General features: G+C 36.4%; 1 protein-coding gene across 1 annotated transcript; it reads right to left on the bottom strand.

Moving 5' to 3' along the window:
* Positions 1-17,248: 17,248 nt before the first annotated feature.
* Positions 17,249-18,115, bottom strand: LOC124224301 (uncharacterized). The gene has a single exon (XM_046636577.1). It carries the CDS (start codon positions 18,113-18,115, stop codon positions 17,249-17,251), a length of 867 nt encoding a protein of 288 aa, XP_046492533.1.
* Positions 18,116-19,758: the final 1,643 nt, after the last annotated feature.

Raw genomic sequence — 19,758 nt, 5'->3', positions numbered from 1 at the left:
TAGGTTGACGAACAGGAATCCTGGCAGTACTTTGAAGTGCTGCCTTGTTTTGGCATCTGGGTTCCTTTGGAGTAGTGCATTCTGGACCCAAACAGCTCATCGACTGCATTCAGCCACTCGAACTCGCCTTTTCTCCTGTTAGGTTTTGTAAAAGTTTTCACCAAATTGCCATTTGCCTTAAATAATTGCCGAAGTTCCAATGGTCATTTTTTTTTTTTTTTTTTCCTAATATACTGTAGCATTTTTAACGTTAATTTGGAATGAAAGGAATTTGAAAGAAAGGAAAGGTTTCAAGGTTAACATCACACTGAGTTGATCCATTCAGAAGCTTCTGAACGAACTCTAAGGGCAGATCAAGTTCATTGCTGAACTTCCCTCTTAGGTGTTAGACTTCAAACTTAGAGCTAGTTACAGTTGAATATCCCTCGTTGCGGTTGGTCACGCCCCATCCGTTAGCGTTAAGCTTAAAATTACTTAGAAATATCCCAGGATTGTTGGTAAATGATGTGATCATGTAGTCTTCCAAGTTCGTTTCCCTCAATATCCAAAATCCGATAATTAATAAGGTAAATTCCCCTAATGAATCCATGGTATTCTTCCTCCTTATTTCCTCGAAAATGAATGTTCATTACTCCCCATCTCTTATTTGTAATTAATCGCATTAATCAGTCTACAATGCGTTCCATCAGTAAGCCAATTCGAGTTTGTCTACATGTTTAACGAATCTTTCACCGTTGTTACCTTCTAATACTACATTATTGTTTTCCAAGACTTTAACAATTCTATATGGACCTTGGTATCGCTTGCTAAATTTTCCTTTTCTAGCTTCTATTTGTACGCGTACCATGTCTCCTGCTTTGCCTTTGAATGGATGTGCTGTCCGATCGTAATACATTTTCGACCTTTCCTTCGCCTGCACTAAGTTGGTCGCAGCCAGGGCCTGCATTTCGTTTAATCTGATCATTAGGTCTTCAAGATACGAGTTGTACGTTAAATGGTTTTCATCAGTATCAAACGAAGTTGGACAGCGCGCTATTCTTCCGAAAACTAGCTCATACGGTGTAAAGTTTGTGGCTTCATGAACCGCCGTATTGTATGAAAACATAGCAAATTGAACTAGTTCATCCCAATCGTCGAACTCATCAATATAATGTTTAATGTACTCTGTTAAAACAATATGACTACGTTCTAATGCGCCATTTGATTGTGGTCGATAACTGGAAGTGGTAATATGTTTAATTTTGAACAGTTTAGCTAATTCTTGTAATAGTTTATTTACGAAACTTGTTCCTCGATCTGTTAGAATGGTTTTAGGCGATCCAAAATGCAAAATCAGGTGTTTTACCATTGCGTGAGCCACAGTCTCAGCTCTTATATCGGGAATAGGCACAGCGATACAAAATTTTGTCAGATTATCCTGCATAGTTAAGATATGCTTATTGCCACTAGGGGTCTGCGGAAGTGGACCTACTGTGTCTAGCGAAATTTTCTCAAACGGCTCAGATGGAGTGTCCGTTATTAGCATTGGCTCTCTAGTCTTTACGCGAACTAGCTTTTGTTCTTGACAGCTTTCGCATCTCCGAATGAAATTACTGATATCCTCTCTCATTCGTGGCCAATAAAATCTTTCGCGGATTCTTCGATATGTTTTGGTCACGCCTTTGTGTCCTCCCATCAGTCCACTATGCATTTCCGAAATTATGCCCAGTCGTATTTCTGATGGTGGTATCTCGGTTATACCTGAACAGATTGTAATGTCTATATCTTCGTTTTCAAAAATATCTATTAATAAATTTGAGATGTCTATTGACAGTTCGTCAGTCATATCCCCTAATTTTGAAATTCTGAATGTTTTTATTTTCAAATCTAATAGAGTCGTTTTCAAGTTTCCTAAAGCTACCTTGACGTTATGTAATTCAATTTTGTCAAAATGTTTTCTTTTAACTACGAGGCTAAATATGCTATATTTTCCCGTTTTTGTAATAATGACTTGGCCTAATTTTGGTTTTGCACCACGGTGATCGTCTGCATTTATTAATTCCAAATCGTTTAATAGCCTGCTGACTGGTGTAGAAAATTCTGAATCTATTGATATGAAATGTACATAGTTGTCTTTTCTGTATGTCAAATTTTCACGACTGAATGAGATATTATTCCCTGAGTGGTAACCTGTTTTTGGAAATTTTAATGGCGACACTGTTTCTAAATCTGGTGGTATACTTTCCGTGATTTCAATTCGCGTTGGTAAATCTCGGAAGTCTAGTTGCGGCTGTAAACGCCTTGGCGTTTTACTGACCTTGCTTTTCACTGAAATGTCCCCCGTCTCATTCAACTCAGGTATCATATTCAAAGGATACGGGGTTGAGAGTGCTATTGGTCTGGGTGCGACTATAGGTGTTGGTAATGCCGATTTCTGCAAAGGTCGACTAACTACTGACTCATTCAAATTAGTTTGATTGGTGTTAGTCTGTCCAGCCTCGCTATTGTTTCCTTGATTTCTATTAACTCTTTCTAAAAATTTTTCAATTTTGTTATTTAATTCGTCGTCATCCGTCTCGTCTTTTTCGTCGAGTACCTCACGTATGATTTCGTCTAATTCTTCACCCTCTGATATATGGCCTGGTAACCCTACTTCATCTGCATCCGAGTGACTGGAGTTGTCTAGAAGACTCCTCTCGTGCAAGGTCTTGTCAAAGAGTTCAAATGAATCTTGCAACTCCTTCGGATTCAGATTACTTCTTTCGCGCAAAGATTTATTAAAGAGGTCAAATGATTTCCTCAATTCCTTAGGATCTATAGATAATTTAGCTTTACGACTCGCTTCTGTTTGCAAAAATACATCATCATCCGAATCGCTATCTCTATCACGCGGTGATTTTAATTTTACTGTTATATTTTCAGGCTCAGAATCAGATTCAACGTCGTCGTCGTCAGTCTGAATGTCTGTTTGTTCAGGTTGTTGTGTTCCCTGGGATGTAGTAGGTTGTTCAAGACCTAAATTCGGTAATACACTTCTTTGCCTTCGGTAGGCCGGCGGTTCGGAAGATTCATCGTCGGATGAATCTTCAGAAACAGCTTGCCTACTTCCTGCTGTTGTCCTAGCTCTCGATCGGGTTCTTGTTGAGATCGCGTTCTCATCAGGCTCTATGGTAGTCTTTGTTTTTGGACAGAATGTTTCGTCAGCTGATTTTTTCCTTGGGATCGAGTCTGATTTTGCTAATGGTCGCTTTATTTTTGGAGCAGGTAATTTTGAATTTTTCGAATCGATGGGTAATATCTTCCATTGGTTCGGTTTAGTACTGACCTTCAAATTTGACCCAGGGTTCATAATAGCAAATATAGTCTGGAGTTTTTGATTCTCTATTAATTTTAAATTTGTACAAGCAAAAATTTTGATTCCAGTTCCTCCAAAAATGAATCGTAACATGGTTCTTACTTTGTTCCATGCTAGTTTATCTAGACCGCATCCCATTCTAGGTATTCTAACTGTTTTAACAGAGTCATCCTCTAAAATTTTCCGAAAATTGATCAGACTGAGGTACATGTCTTCATATTCTGGTTTGTCCCAGAAGTTTAATTTTGTCATAATGTAATAAATTTTCTGATCTGGCAGTTCTAATTTAGCTACTGAATGCATATCGGCTTGACTGCGAAGGTGTTCCGGTACCCCATACTTTTTCCTAAAATCGCTTGCTATACCGGAACTCATTTCAAGATCTACAGAAACGGTATGCGCATAATTGTCAAGTCTATCGAAAACGCTTTCGTGTACTTCGATAATGTTTGGATTTTCAATATCAGCTGTTCTAATTATTTTCAAATAGTCTGAATATTTTGGAAATGAGTCTACAGATTTAATCATTAGGTTGTCACTATCGTTTCCACTATCAGATGACTCCGACGATTGGGAAATACCGTCGGTAACAGGGACTGGATTGCGCGACAATGCATCTGCGTTACTGTTGAGTCGTCCAGCCTTGTGTTTGAATTCATACTCGTAATCTCGTAACTTGAGCCTCCATCGTATTAGTCGCTTCCCGGGATCTTTAATCGAGTCGATCCAGCGCAATGGCTCATGATCACTAACCAGTGTGAATTTTCGGCCATAAAGGTAAGGTCGAAAATGTAGTACGGCATATAGAGCTGCTAAACACTCTTTCTCAGTTGTAAAATAATTTTGCTCCGCTTTGCTCAGAGCACGCGACAGGTAGGCGACGGGCATGTCATAACCGTCCACTTCCTGGCTTAAAACGGCTCCGATCGCATAGTCGGATGCGTCGGTAGTTAACGTGAATTGCTTTTTGAAATTTGGGTACTGCAAGATAGGATATTGGCATAGATATTTCCTTAAAATTTTGAAACTTTTCTTTTGATCTTTTCCCCAAATAAATGGTGATTCCTTCTTTAATAAGTCTGTAAGAGGCCTAGCCTTTCCCGCAAAATCTTCAATAAAACGCCTGTAGTAACCGGCTAGTCCCAGAAATTGTCTAATGTTCTTAGGATTTTTAGGTTGTGGAAAATGTCGAACCGCGGTAATTTTCTTCGGGTCCGGTCTAACTCCTGATCTGCCAATAACATGGCCTAAATAAGCCACTTCTGTTTTTAGAAATTCACATTTATCTGGTTGTAACGTTAATCTAGCGTCTTTTAATTTGTTAAATAACCGGCGGATTTTCTTGCCGTGTTCTTCTAAATTCTTTGCATAAACTACGATGTCGTCTAAATAAACGAAAACTTCGACTCCTTGTAGTCCGCGTAATGTTCGATCCATTAATCTTTGAAATGTAGCGGGCGCGTTTTTAAGCCCTTCAGGCATTCTAAGATATTCGTAATGACCGTTTGGTGTTGTAAATGCGGTTTTTGCTCTATCTTGGGGGTCCATTTCAATTTGTTGGAAACCGCTGGCAAGATCGAAAGTTGAAAAATATTGCGCTTCACCGAGATGATCAAGAATGTCTGTAATGTTAGGTAATGGATACGCGTCCCCAATTGTCTTTTCATTCAATTTCCGAAAATCAATTACCATGCGCCATCGTTTTCTACCCGCAGAATCTGGTTTTTTGGGTACAATCCACACAGGTGAATTATACGGTGAATTTGAAGGAACTATTATTCCGTTGTCAATTTTAATTTTGATTTGGTTTTCAATCTCGGTTTTGTGAATTGGAGGGAACCGGTATTGTCGCGTATTAATCGGTATATCATCCTCGGTTGGTATATGATGCTGAATTCCGGGTGTAGATTTTAATTTATCTCCAGGTAAATGGAATAATTCCGGATATTCCTCAATGATATCTAATACGTGATCGCGTTCCTCTATATTTAAATGATCTAGATGCAATTTTGATTGAATTTCTGTAAATCGATCAGTCACTACAGGTTCTAAATTTAAGTCTTCTGAACTTGAATCGTGATATTCATGCTCCTCCGGAAAGTTGTGATATTCAAAAGGTATCACTTCCTGTGGTGGAATCTCTATCTCAATATCTCTATCCAAGGTATTAATTGCAAGAACATGGCATACGCCATCTTGTACCGAGACTGCAGCTTCACCAATGTATACGCCGTCTATGGTTTCTACGCGTGGCAAATATGCTTCTTTTGTGCCACAACTGATTACGTCAATGCCAATGGCTTGCTTTGTGCGCGCACGAATTTTAAAGAAACGTTTTTGCGGTTTTGTTTCGGTATCGGAATGTTCTTCGTATCCGATAAATCGTATCGGTCTAATCGGGTCAGTTTTCGTTACCAAGGTGTTATGTGTGAAAGAGATCTCAGCCTTACGCTCGCGCAAATAATCTTTACCTAATATACCGTCGCAATTTAGCAAAAAGGTTGATCGTACGACGTGAAATTTACTTGGTTCGTTTTGTAAAGTCAAATTTGTTATTCCCAAAGTTTTTACTTTATCGGTTGTTATTCCCGTAATCGTAGAAATTTCGTCTACACTGATTAAAACGTCAGGATGTAAGACATTAGCTTTAATTAGACTGATATCTGCGCCGGTGTCGATTAGAAAAATAGCTGAGTGTTCTTTTAATTCAGGAGCTGTCATCCTGATCAGTGGCGATTCTCGATCTGGTCCGCACGTATCAATGCACCGGCCGGCGGTTCCGCGAAACGGACCGTCGGTTGACGCTCGGTTGTCGCGTACCTCGCCGTTGCGTCCGGACGACGAGTCGCGTTCAAGTTTAAAGATTCAGCTGTTTCGGACGTTCTACGCGGAGATGGTGACCGTGTTCTGACGTTCGAATTATCAAACCTCGCTTGATTAAAACCGGACTGCTGATACGGGTCGTATGAACGGGTGTTTGAATTTGGCGAATTCGATCTGCCCGTATTTAAACTTGCTCCCGGCGATCCCGATCTCTGTGGAATCGATGCAGGATTTATTGTGGGCGGATATCCATAAGGTGGTAAATACGGATATGTCATCGGCGGATAATAATACGGGTGTTGTGGAAAATAAGGCGGATATTGATAACCACGCGGTTGCTGGTGCTGAAACTGTGAGTGAGCGGGCATCTCGTATGGGTAATAACCCCTCGGTTCGGGTGATCGTCGATCGGCGACGTTTGCCGTCGGGTGTCTGTACATTGCCGCGTTCGGTGACGGGCTTCTCGCGCGTGTCTCCGCTCCGTCTGAGATGCCATAATTCGAATACAATCGCGGCGCGTTATTTTGATTATAGATCATTGGAGAGTTCGGTCGCGAAATTTGTACTCTCTGCGTTTCTCCGAAAGATATTATTCCCTGGCGCATACGATTTTCTGTTTTTCGCGCTAACTTAAACGCTTCTTCCAATGTCTTTACGCGTCCTTCAACATATCTTTCGATAGCTTCAGGTAGTCCTCGAATATAAGCATCCAACGCGTTCACTTGTAGAACTTTCATTACCGCGTCGACCTCAGTTTTTCCGTACTCGTCTTCTAAAGCTACGCGAGCTGCACTGACCAAGATTTTTAATCGATCGTAGAAATCGCTCACGTTTTCATCACGTTTCATCCGTATATTCGCGATCTCTTGTTGATAATACGGATAAGTCTTTTCAGCTGCAAATCGACTTTTCAGATGTTTTATTAATTCGTTGACCGTATTGAAAGTTTCGCCATATGTACTGTCGCGAGCTGCTCCTTGCAATTTTCCTAGAACGCACTTTACATATGCGCCTTCCGAATTCGGCGGAACATACACCGAACCGTTTTGCACGTCTTGTAAGAAATCTTTCAAACGAATGTTTTTCCCGTCAAAATATGGAATATTAAGCGTACTGTGTTGTAGCGCGAAGCACTCCACCATTGACGCCATCATTGCATTACTCGCGTCTAGGGCGGATACATTGGTTTGGTCCGCGCTCTGGTTTCCCGTTTCGTTAGGCATTTCAAAATCGAGAAAGGTTGTTTATGCACACGAAATAATTCAGGCCAATTTCAGGCAAATATTGAGAACACAGTAAATACACAAATGACCAGTGGAAAATTCGGCAATATACGATATCAGGATATTATGACATATACATACAAATACACAAGTAATAATTCGCAGAGTTTCATGCACAATTGGTCGTTAATTATATAATTATTATCTAGAAAGAAAGATACCTTATTTTTTTTATATGATTGACCAGTTTTTCAATTTTAACACAAAAATTGAAAAATTAAGAATTTCTATTTTTTTTTTTTTTTTTTATTTTTTTTTTCTTATTTTTATTTTTATTTAAACAAATCTCACTTTTAGGAACAGAATCCCACCGCTGCCACCAATTCTTGTGTTACGTGGGGGTGAGGGTGTACTGAGCGGTGGTAGTTAATGATTAACTGAATAATCAAGCTCTCACGTAACGACAATGAATATTTATTAAAACTAAGAGAAGACCTACCTTTCGATAAGCCGGTAATTTGTAGGATCGTGTTGCTATAGTCCTGTACAGGTCTGTGAGGTTTGTTTAAATGGTTGAGGCAATTTTATAATAAAGAAAGTGGGAAGAAGGTCGTTCAAAATAAATGTTTAATATGATTCAACTGGTAAAAGATGAAGTATATTCTGTTTCTGTATATGAGCCGAAAATAACAATTTATAAAGTGTTCAAGTTCATACAAATCGTGTGTTATAATATTCTAAAGGATATTAATATTTGGTACCAGGAACATCTACTCTGAACGATGGTTAACTAGTTGGTCGTGATTATTGGATTGTATCTCTCTTTTTAGATTATCTTGAATCAATTATATATATATTATGGTTAAGTCTTATTCGTTAATTCTTGGAAACAATAAGTACAATTTAATTGGGGGTAGTGAAGCTAGCCACCAATTCTAGACTTGATTTTGAATGAAAATTACTGAAGTAGATTTTGATTATAAAGGTGAAACAAGAATTCGTTTAATTTCGAAGATTAACACTCGGATTGACTTAGCTTTAGGTGAATCGGTCGACGAGATTGAGAGCCGTCGGATCGTGTCGGTCTGCGTCGGTAGAATGCTGGACCAGGGGCCTCACCTCAAGTTTGGAAGAGTTGATCAATCGAACGGTGTTGAACGTCGGTCACTTAGTCTTTTAGATTTGGAATTATATTTAAGATTACCTGATTCGATTAAATCAGGGCCGAACTCAATTTAATTATGGAAAATGGAATATCATAAAAATGTCTATTCACAGAAGAGATGAGATTTAGTAAAGAACAGAAAAGATGGAAATGTAGAAGAAAGTGAGTCTCTTGCAGCTAACAGAATAACTGAATGCTCGGATTTGACGAATTAGCGCGAGACTTTAGGCCGGTCACAACTAAGATTTTCCGAACGCTACTATTGCTCGAAAGGGCTAATCCGGGTTTACGTCCACGCACTTCGCGACTTGACAGACGTAAGACATGGCTGCTTGGGCCAGAGGGTATTAATAGGGAAAAATCTGCAGTTGCAACAAGTTGCAACAGTAATTAGCCAATTAAGTGCGGGGGCGACCTCCCGGTGTCCAAATCTACACGGTCAGCGTTAGTTCGCGTCATTCGATGGTATTCCGACGATTCTCAATCTCGTCACTTATACGTACAAGATGTCAACAGAAGGTATCTTAAGATAATTCTCACGCATTCATCCACACATATTAACAAAGAATCTATTTTAATTTGAGGGTTCCAAAGGTAGTGGTTTATCCTAATTATTGATGATAATTTTGACTTAGAAAGAGAGATATTCCCGGGCTGAGCGCCGCTGTTACTAGGTCAGTAATTTTATAGCGCGATTCCTGGTGTCAGCAAATAAGATACAATGTCAGCGGATGCCGAGGACTGTACGTGACCTTATAAGAATATGAGATTGTTATGTAATAATTAAAGAAATGAAATGAAATGGAATTTTGAAAAAGGTACGCCAAGGCAGTACATCGGGGCGTAACATATATACAAATATATGTATATACATATATATATGTATATATATATATATATATATATATACATATGTATATTATAATTCTCAATTTAATTCTAGAAAATGGGTAATTGAAAAAAAAAAATTTTTCCCACATTATTTCAATTTTTGAAAATTAAGTATAATTATTTAAAAAATCCTGAATATTTTCAATTATCCGCTGGTTTTTTATTTTATATCATTTTTTTATAATTTTCCATTCACAATTATTTTTTATTTTATTACATTCTTCACCTCAATTACCTTCATTTATATTTCATTATATTAATGTATAATATAAATATATATGAATATATATATACATACATATCTATACATATATACACATATATATATATATATATATATATATATATATATATATGAATATAAATATGTATCATATGATTTTCAATTTACTTTTGAAGAAAGGGAAGATGAAGAAAAAAAAAAATTTATTTCACAATATTTCAATTTTTCAAAATTATGTATAATTATCAGAAAAATCCTACATATTTTCGATTATTCGCCTATTTTTTATTTCATTTCATTTTTCTATGATTTGTCCATTCACAATTATTTTTTATTTTATTACATTATTTACCTCAATTACCTCCATTTATATTTTATTATAGTCATGTATAATATAGAAATGTATAAATAAAAATATACACATATGTGTATATATATATATGTATATATATATATATATATACACATACATATGTATATATATATACATATGTATACTATAAATTTCAATTTACTTTTGAAAATAGAAAATTGAAAAAAAAAAAATTTTTCTCACATTATTTAAATTTTTCGAAATTATGTATAATTATTAGAAAAATCCTAAATATTTTTAATTACTTTCTTATTTTTTATCTTATTTCATTTTTTCATAATTTTTTCAATTCACAATCGTTTTTCATTTTATCACATTATTTACCTCAATTACCTTCATTCATATTCCATTATATTAATGTATAATATAAATATATATAAACATATATATATACAAATATATTTATATACATATATAAACATATATATATATATATATATATATATATATATATATATATAGATATATACATGTATATATATATACATATATAAATACATATATATATGAATATATATATGTATGTTATAATTTTCAATTTACTTTTAAAAAGAGGAAAATCATTTAAATGAAACTTTTTCCAAGATTTTCAATTTGTTAAAATTATGTATGATTATCAGAAAAATTCTAAATATTTTTAATTATTCGCTTATTTTTTATTTTATTTCATTTTTTTATAATTTTTTCCATTCACAATTATTTTTTATTTTATTACATTCTTTACCTCAATTACCTTCATTTATATTCCATTATATGATTGTATAATATGAATATATATAAATATATATATATAAAAAAACATGTATATACATATATATATGTAAATATATATATATATACATATGTATATTTCAATTTTCAATTTAATTTTAAAAAATGGGAAATTGAAAAAAAAAATTTTTTCCACAATATTTCAATTTTTTAAAATGATGTATAATTATCAGAAAAATCCTAAATATTTCAAATTATTCGCTCATTTTTTATTTCATTTCATTTTTTTATGATTTGTCCATTCACAATTATTTTTCATTTTATTACATTACTTACCTCAATAACCTTCATTCATATTCCATTATATTATTGTATAATATAAATATATATGAATATATATATATACAAATATATGTATATACATATATATATGTATATATAAATATATATATATATATATATATATATATATATATATATATACATATATATACATATGTATATTATAATTTTCAATTTGATTCTGAAAAGTGGGAAATTAAAAAAAAAATTTTTCTTACATTATTTCAATTTTTAAAAATTAAGTATAATCATTTGAAAAATCCTAAATATTTTCAATTATCCGCTGGTTTTTTATTTTATATCATTTTTTTATAATTTTTTCCGATTTCAATTATTTTTTATTTTATTACATTCTTTACCTCAATTACCTTCATTTATATTTCATTATATTAATGTATAATATAAATATATTTAAATAAAAATATACATATATATGTATATATATATATATATGTATATATATATATATATATATACACATACATATGTATATATATATACATATGTATACTATAATTTTCAATTTACTTTTAAAAATGGAGAATTGAAAAAAAAAAAATTTTTCTCACATAATTTGAATTTTTCGAAATTTTGTATAATTATTAGAAAAATTCTCAATATTTTTAATAACTTGCTTATTTTTTATCTTATTTCATTATTTCATAATTTTTTCAATTCACAATCGTTTTTCATTTTATTACATTATTTATCTCAATTACCTTGATTTATATTTTATTATATTAGTGTATAATATAAATGTATATAAATATATATATACATATATATATATATATATATATATATATGTATATATATATGTATATACACATACATATGTTTATATATATACATATGTATACTATAATTTTCAATTTACTTTTAAAAATAGAAAATTGAAAAAAAAAATTTTTCTCACATTATTTAAATTTTTCGAAATCATGTATAATTATTAGAAAAATCCTGAATATTTTGAATCACTTGCTTATTCTTCATCTTATTTCATTTTTTCATAATTTTTTCAATTTACAATCGTTTTTTATTTCATTACATTATTTACCTCAATTACCTTGATTTATATTTTATTATATTAGTGTATAATATAAATATATATGAGTATATATATACATATATATCTATATATATATATATATACATATATATATATATATATATATATATATGCATACATATATATACATATGTATATTTTAATTTTCAATTCACTTTTGAAAAATGGGAAATTGATAGAAAAAAAAATTTTCCCACATTATTTCAATTTTTTCAAATTATGTATAATCATTATGAAATTTCTGAATATTTTTAATTATTTGCTTATTTTCCATTTTATTTCATTTTCTTATAATTTTTTTCTTTTACAATCATTTTTCATTTTATTACATCATTTACCTCAATGACCTTCATTTATATTTTTTTATATTAATGTATAATATCAATATATATAAATATAAACATACATATATATCCATACATATATACACATATATATATATATATATATATATATATATATATATATATATATATAAACATGTATATATGAAGATATATATGTATATTATGAATTTCAATTTACTTTTAAAAAAAGGGAAATTGAAAAAAAAAATTTTTTCCACAATATTTCAATTTTTTAAAATTATGCATAATTATCAGAAAAATCCCAAATATTTCTATTTATTCGGTCATTCTTTATTTTAATCATTTTCTCATGATTTTTCCATTCACAATTATTTTTCATTTCATCATATTATTCACCTCAATAACCTTTATTCATATTCTATAATATTAATGCATAATCTAAATATATATAAATATATGTATACATATATATCTATATATATATATATATATACATATATACACATATATATATATACATATATATATGAATGTAAATATGTATATTATGATTTTTAATTTACTTGTGAAGAAAGGGAAATTAAAAAAAAAAAAATTTATTCCACAATATTTCAATTTTTTAAAATTATGTATAATTATCAGAAAAATCCTAAATATTTCCAATTATTCGCTCATTTCTTATTTCATTCCATTTTTCTATGATTTGTCCATTCACAATTATTTTTCATTTTATTACATTACTTACCTCAATTACCTTCATTCATATTCCATTATATTATTGTATAATATAAATATATATAAATATATATATATACAAATGTATGTATATACATATATATATATATATATATATATATATATACAAATATATGTATATACATATATATATGTACATATATATATATATGTATATATATATATATATATATATACATATATATACATATGTATATTATAATTTTCAATTGATTCCTAAAAAATGGGGAATTTGAAAAAAAAAATTTTTCCCACATTATTTCAATTTTTAAAAATTAAGTATAATTATTTAAAAAATCCTGAATATTTTCAATTATCCGCTGATTTTTTATTTCATATCATTTTTTTATAATTTTTTCCATTTTCAATTATCTGTTATTTCATTACATTCTTTACCTCAATTGCCTTCATTTATATTCCATCATATTAATGTATAATATAAATATACATAAATAAAAATATACATATATGTATATATATATATGTAGGATCTGGATTACTGGGATCCTACGTATCAAAGCGTGCGATGGGTGAAATATAAAAGGATGTTCATTAGGTTTTACAGGTGCGTGGATACGGAGATCCGGTTATAGCGCGGTTACAATAACGGTACTCTAGCGTGTGTTGATTTTGACTATCGGCGAGGTGATGCGAAGGATCTTCGCTCTCGTTTTTGCCCGCTGGAGTGAGGAAAGCGCGCTGAGGATTATTTCCGAAATTGGGCGATAAACGCCGAGCATTGCCTCGCTCTAATACTAGACCGAGTGCGTGTATGTGGCAGGCGCCACATGTCTCCCCTTCTTGGAGAAATACTGTGTAGTATTTCAAGCTGGAAACAGAAAAAGAAAACAAAAAACTGGCAACATAAAAATTTGGGTTATTTCTCATTTCTTTGTCTTTTGCGTGCAGGTTTGTTGAGTGCGTGGATGGAGCGTAAGACGAAATTACAGCGCGAGTCGGACTTGTTTTTTCTTTTTTGAAGTCGCGGTCGTTGGGGCGTCGTTGTTTGCGACGGGCTGGTGTACGCTCAATGCTGACGGTCCGGCCGTGTCGTGTTGGCTTGGGAGTTCGTCGAGCAACAGATACGCGGGTTTCAATCTGTCGATCGAAACTGGCGTGTTTCTTCCACGTAGTTTGACAGTGAAGTATTTCTCGTGCTTGTCGACGACTGGGTACGGGCCGTCGTACGGGGCGGAGAATGACGGTCGCACTTGGTCGTTTCGGATAAAGACGTGTGACGCGTTTGCGAGGTCTTGGTGCACAAAGATGCGCTGGTGTGTGTGGCGCGATGCGGGTTCTGGTGCCAGATCTTGGAAGTTCTTCCTCAGCATCCGTACCAGTTCGGGGCCGGTCGTGTCTTGCCTTGAGGGCGCGAGGAATTCGCCTGGCAGTCGTATCGGTTCGCCGAGGACGAGTTCAGCGGGAGTCGCTTCGATGTCCTCTTTGTACGCGGCTCGGAGTCCGAGTAGCACGGCGGGAAGCGCGTCGTACCACGTGTCCTCGTGACAGAGTAGCGCTGCTTTTAGCTGACGGTGGAGGCGTTCTACGAGTCCGTTAGCTTGCGGGTGGTAAGCCGTTGTGCGTTTGTGTTTGAAACCTAGGAGTTCCGAGAGTTTTTTGAATAAGTTTGACTTAAATTGTCCTCCCAGGTCTGAAGTAATGCGCAAGGGAATGCCGAAGTGTGCAATCCACGATAGCATTAGCGCGTGAGCGACTTTTTCTGTTGAGCCGTCTTCGAGCGGCACGGCTGCTGGATAGCGCGTGAAACGGTCCACGATCGTGAGGCATTTTGTGCGGCCTTTCGACGGCGGCAGCGTGACCAGATCGATGTGGATGTGTTCGAAGCGTCGAGACGGTGGTTCGAAATTGGCGATGGGCGAGACAGTGTGTCGCGATATCTTGCTGCGTTGGCAAGGCACGCAGCATCGAGCCCACTCGTTGCAATCTTTGTTGATCGATGGCCATACGTAGCGTTGAGCAATGAGGCGTCGAGACGCGCGTTGTCCGGGGTGTGCCGCTGAGTGTAAGGAATGGAACACTCGCTTCCTGAGGGGAGCGGGCACGTACGGGCGCACTGTACCTGACGAAGTATCACAGTACAGAGTCACGTCTGGGTCCTGGTAACGGAGGCGTCTGAGGTCGAGCGCGTGGTTGTTGTTTTCTAGCAGTTGGCGTAGCTCGTCGTCTTCGCGTTGAGACTGCGCGAGCTCCTGTGGCGAAACTGCTGCTGCGATCGCGTCGACGCGCGACAGCATGTCTGCTACGACGTTTTCTGAGCCGGATACGTGTCGGATGTCGGAGGTGAATTGGCCGACGAGGTCGAGTCGCCTAAATTGCCACGGAGTTGCGCGCTCGGGACGTTGGTTGAACGCGTGAGTTAGCGGCTTGTGGTCCGTGTAGATGGCGATGTGCCGACCTTCGAAAAGGTGTCGGAAGCGTCTGACGGCTTCGTAGATTGCCTCGAGTTCGCGATCGTACGTCGACATCTTTTGCGCGGAGGGTGATAGTTTCTTGCTGAAGAACGCGAGCGGCTCCCATTGACCTTGGCGGTGCTGTTGGAGGGCGGCTCCGATGGCTCGTTCCGATGCATCTGCGAAGATTGCCCACTCGGCGTTCGTGTCTGGATGCACGAGGAGTGTTGCGTCGGCGAGGGCTCGTTTCGATTTTTCGAACGCGTCTTCGAGCTCGGCGTTCCACGCGATTTTTGTCTTGCCCTTGACCTCGGATCCTTCCAGGAGGCGGTTGAGAGGCGCGAGTGTTTCCGCCGCGTGTTTGATGAATTTTCGGTAGAAATTTATCGTACCGAGAAAATTGCGCAGGCCCTTAATGTTTTCAGGCTTCTTGAGGTTGGTGATCGCGTCGACGCGTTCAGGTAGCGGTTTAATGCCTTGCGCGTTGACTGCGTGACCGAGGAATTTTACTTCTGTTTGACCGAGACACGATTTCGCGGCGTTTATGACGAGTCCGTACCGTCGGAGGCGTTCGAACACGATGCGGAGATGTTCTCGGTGTTGTTGCGCGTCTCGCGAGGCGACGAAAATGTCGTTGATGTACACGAACACGAATGGGAGATCGCGGGTGACGTCGTCCATGAACCGTTGGAAGGTTTGCGCGGCATTTCGAAGTCCGAATGTCATGAACGGAAATTCGAAGAGACCAAACGGAGTGATGATCGCTGTCTTCGGGACGTCTTCGGGCGCGACGGGTATTTGGTTGAATGCGCGCACGAGATCGATGACGGAAAATATTTGGCAACCGTGACAGTTCGCGCAAAAATCTTCCAGATAACGTACGGGGTAGCTATCGGGCGTCGTGCGAGCGTTGAGACGACGGTAGTCACCGCACGGGCGCCATTCGCCGGATTTCTTGGGCACGAGGTGGAGAGGAGACGACCAGGGGCTGTCGGAGCGGCGCGCGATGCCCAGCTTAATTAATCTCTCGAACTCCTCTTTCGCGATTTTCAAACGATCCGACGCGAGACGACGTGCTTTACTCGAGACTGGAGGTCCGTCCGTCGTTTTTATGTAATGATACGTGTTGTGTTTAACGTCACGGACGGCTCCGTCTGGTTTAACGATATCGGGGAACTCGGCGATTATTTTTTCGAATTGCGGCGAGTTGTCGCAAGAGATGACCTTGACCGAGGCGTGATCGATGTGCGCGATCGAGCCTAGCGATGTGAGCGTTGTCGTGGTGTCGATAAGGCGGCGGCCTTTTAAATCTACCGCAATCCCGAAGTGGCTCAGGAAATCTGCGCCGATTAAGGGACGCGTGACGTCTGCCACGACGAAACGCCATGACAGGTCTCTGCGTAAACTGAGGTCGAGTGTCATTGTGGTCCAGCCGAAGGTGTCAATAGGCGAACCGTTTGCGGCGCGTAATTGATAACCTGTCCTTGCTTTCCGCGCGGGGGCTCCTCCGGGGGGGATTACCGAGAGATCAGATCCCGTGTCCACCAAAAATTGCGTTCCAGTGGGTCTGTCTTTTACGAAAAGGCGGCTGGGTTGCGCGAGGGAATCGGTTTCAGCCATTAACGACTCCCGCTGGCGTTTCCCGGAAATTTACATCCCGCTGGGAAGCACTTCTTCGCGGAATTGCCGAATTTCTTGTGGTACCAACATATGTTCGATGTTGGTGAGAGTCCGCGTGTACTCGACTTGCTGCGTGAACGGCTACGCGAGCGTTCTTTTTTCTTGCTCGTTTTGTTTTGATTGCGGCGGCCTTGGTTTGATAGCTGTTCGACTTGACGTGTGAGTGCGGCTATTTGAGCTTCGAGGCTTGATACCGCCGAAACATTATTGCCTTTGTTTACTTGCTCGTGTACGCGATCGGCTGTCTCGCTTAGCTCGGTGAGCGTTAATTTGTTTTGTGCCACGAGGCAAATTCTAATATTTTCGGGGAGATGTGATAGCCAGCGCGCTTTAAGAATTTCCTCGTCTATGTCAGGGACGAGGCTACGCAGATGGCGTAAATGCGCTGATGGTGTGCGGTCACCAAGGCTTTCGCGGTCGAGGAGCTGTAAAATTTTTGCTTCTCTCGATTGAGAAAAACGCGCGATCAATGCTATTTTTAGCGCTTGGTACGGAAGGGTTACCGGGGGCGTGACGATAAGATTTTCTACCTCCGCGGCGTAACGCGTTGGTATGTTCGATATCGTGTGGTAGTATCGGCCGATTTCCGTTACAATACCCTGCGTTCGAAATTGCGCTTCCTGTTGCGCGAACCAGAGCGCTGGTCGTTCGGGGCAAAATGGCGGCACCCTGAGCCTTACGGGGTTCGGCGTCAGGGCCGGCGGTTGATCACCCTGCATTTCGTTTAGCGTTGACTCTCCTTGGCTCGGTTCTTGGTCTTCTCCCGGTCCTGTTCCTGAGTCTTCCAGAGCGTCCTGGTATATCATTCGCGTGTGCTTCGCACTGCAGCACGAGAGGGGTTTCACTCACTGATTAAGCACTCAAGGTGTCTATGAATTCACTCACGCAGCACAACGTCTCTGGGTGCTCAGCCTTGCGCGAGCGGGGAGGAAAACACGCGGACACTCGTGGAAAGCAGCAATAAATTTTATGCGCGCACTACCACTTGGAGTCTCCGCCTTTGCGGTGGGAGCGAATAATAAGCGCGGCGAAAAGTTTTGGAGTCGATTTCTCAGCGCGCTAAGGGCACACTCAGCGTGGCGCGCGGGCGCGGGAAAAGAATCGCGAGAAACCGGCAGAAATATTCACGCGAGTGCAAAACGTTTCTACATCACGTCGGGGTCACCAATGTGGGATCTGTATTACTGGGATCCTACGTATTAAAGCGTGCGATGGGTGAAATATAAAAGGATGTTTATTAGGTTTTACAGGTGCGTGGATACGGAGATCCGGTTATAGCGCGGTTACAATAACGGTACTCTAGCGTGTGTTGATTTTGACTATCTGCGAGGTGATGCGAAGGATCTTCGCTCTCGTTTTTGACCGCTGGAGTGAGGAAAGCGCGCTGAGGATTATTTCCGAAATTGGGCGATAAACGCCGAGCATTGCCTCGCTCTAATACTAGACCAAGTGCGTGTATGTGGCAGGCGCCACATATATATATGTATATATATGTATATATATTTATATATATCTATATTATACCTTAATATAATAGAATATAAATGAAGTTGATTGAGGTGAATAATGTAATAAAATGAAAAATGATTGTGAATGGGAAAAATTATACAAAAATGAAATAAAATAAAAAATAAGCGGATAATTAAAAATATTTAGGATTCTTCTGATAATTAAAAATAATTTCAAAAAATTGAAATATTGTGGAAAAAATTTTTTTTTCTCAATTTCCCTTTTTTTAAAAGTAAATTGAAAATCATAATATACACATATATATTTATATATATATACGTATATATATATATACATATATATATATATATATATATATATATATATATATGTATGTATATATATATATATACATATATATGTATATATTTATGTATATATATATATATATGTGTATATTCATGTATATACATGTATATATTTATATATATACGTATATATATGTATACATATATATATATATAGATATATATGTATATATATTTATATATATTCATATTATACATTAATATAGTAGAATATAAATAGAGGTAATTGAGGTAAATAATGTAATGAAATAAAAAATAATTGTGATTGGAAAAATCATGAAAAAATGAAATAAAATGAAAAATGAGCGAATAAATAAAAATATTTGGGATTTTTCTGATAATTATACATAATTTTAAAAAATTGAAATATTGTGGGAAAAATTTTTTTTTTTCTAATTTTCCTCTTTTTAAAAGTAAATTGAAAATTATAATATACATATATATATCCATACATATATTCATATATATATGTGTATATATATACATATATAAATGTATATATGTGTATATGTATATATATATATATATATATATATATATATATATATATATATATATATATATATATGTATATATACGTGTATATATATATTTAAATATATATGCATATACATATATTTATATATATTTAT

This window comes from Neodiprion pinetum, unplaced genomic scaffold, assembly GCF_021155775.2.
Source record: "Neodiprion pinetum isolate iyNeoPine1 unplaced genomic scaffold, iyNeoPine1.2 ptg000129l, whole genome shotgun sequence".
Taxonomy (NCBI): Eukaryota; Metazoa; Arthropoda; class Insecta; order Hymenoptera; family Diprionidae; genus Neodiprion; species Neodiprion pinetum.
This window is presented reverse-complemented; position numbering and strand designations above follow the sequence as displayed.

Coding starts and splice junctions, on each gene's coding strand:
- LOC124224301 (XM_046636577.1), bottom strand. CDS start 18,115: ATGATATACCAGGACGCTCTGGAAGACTCAGGAACAGGACCGGGAGAA.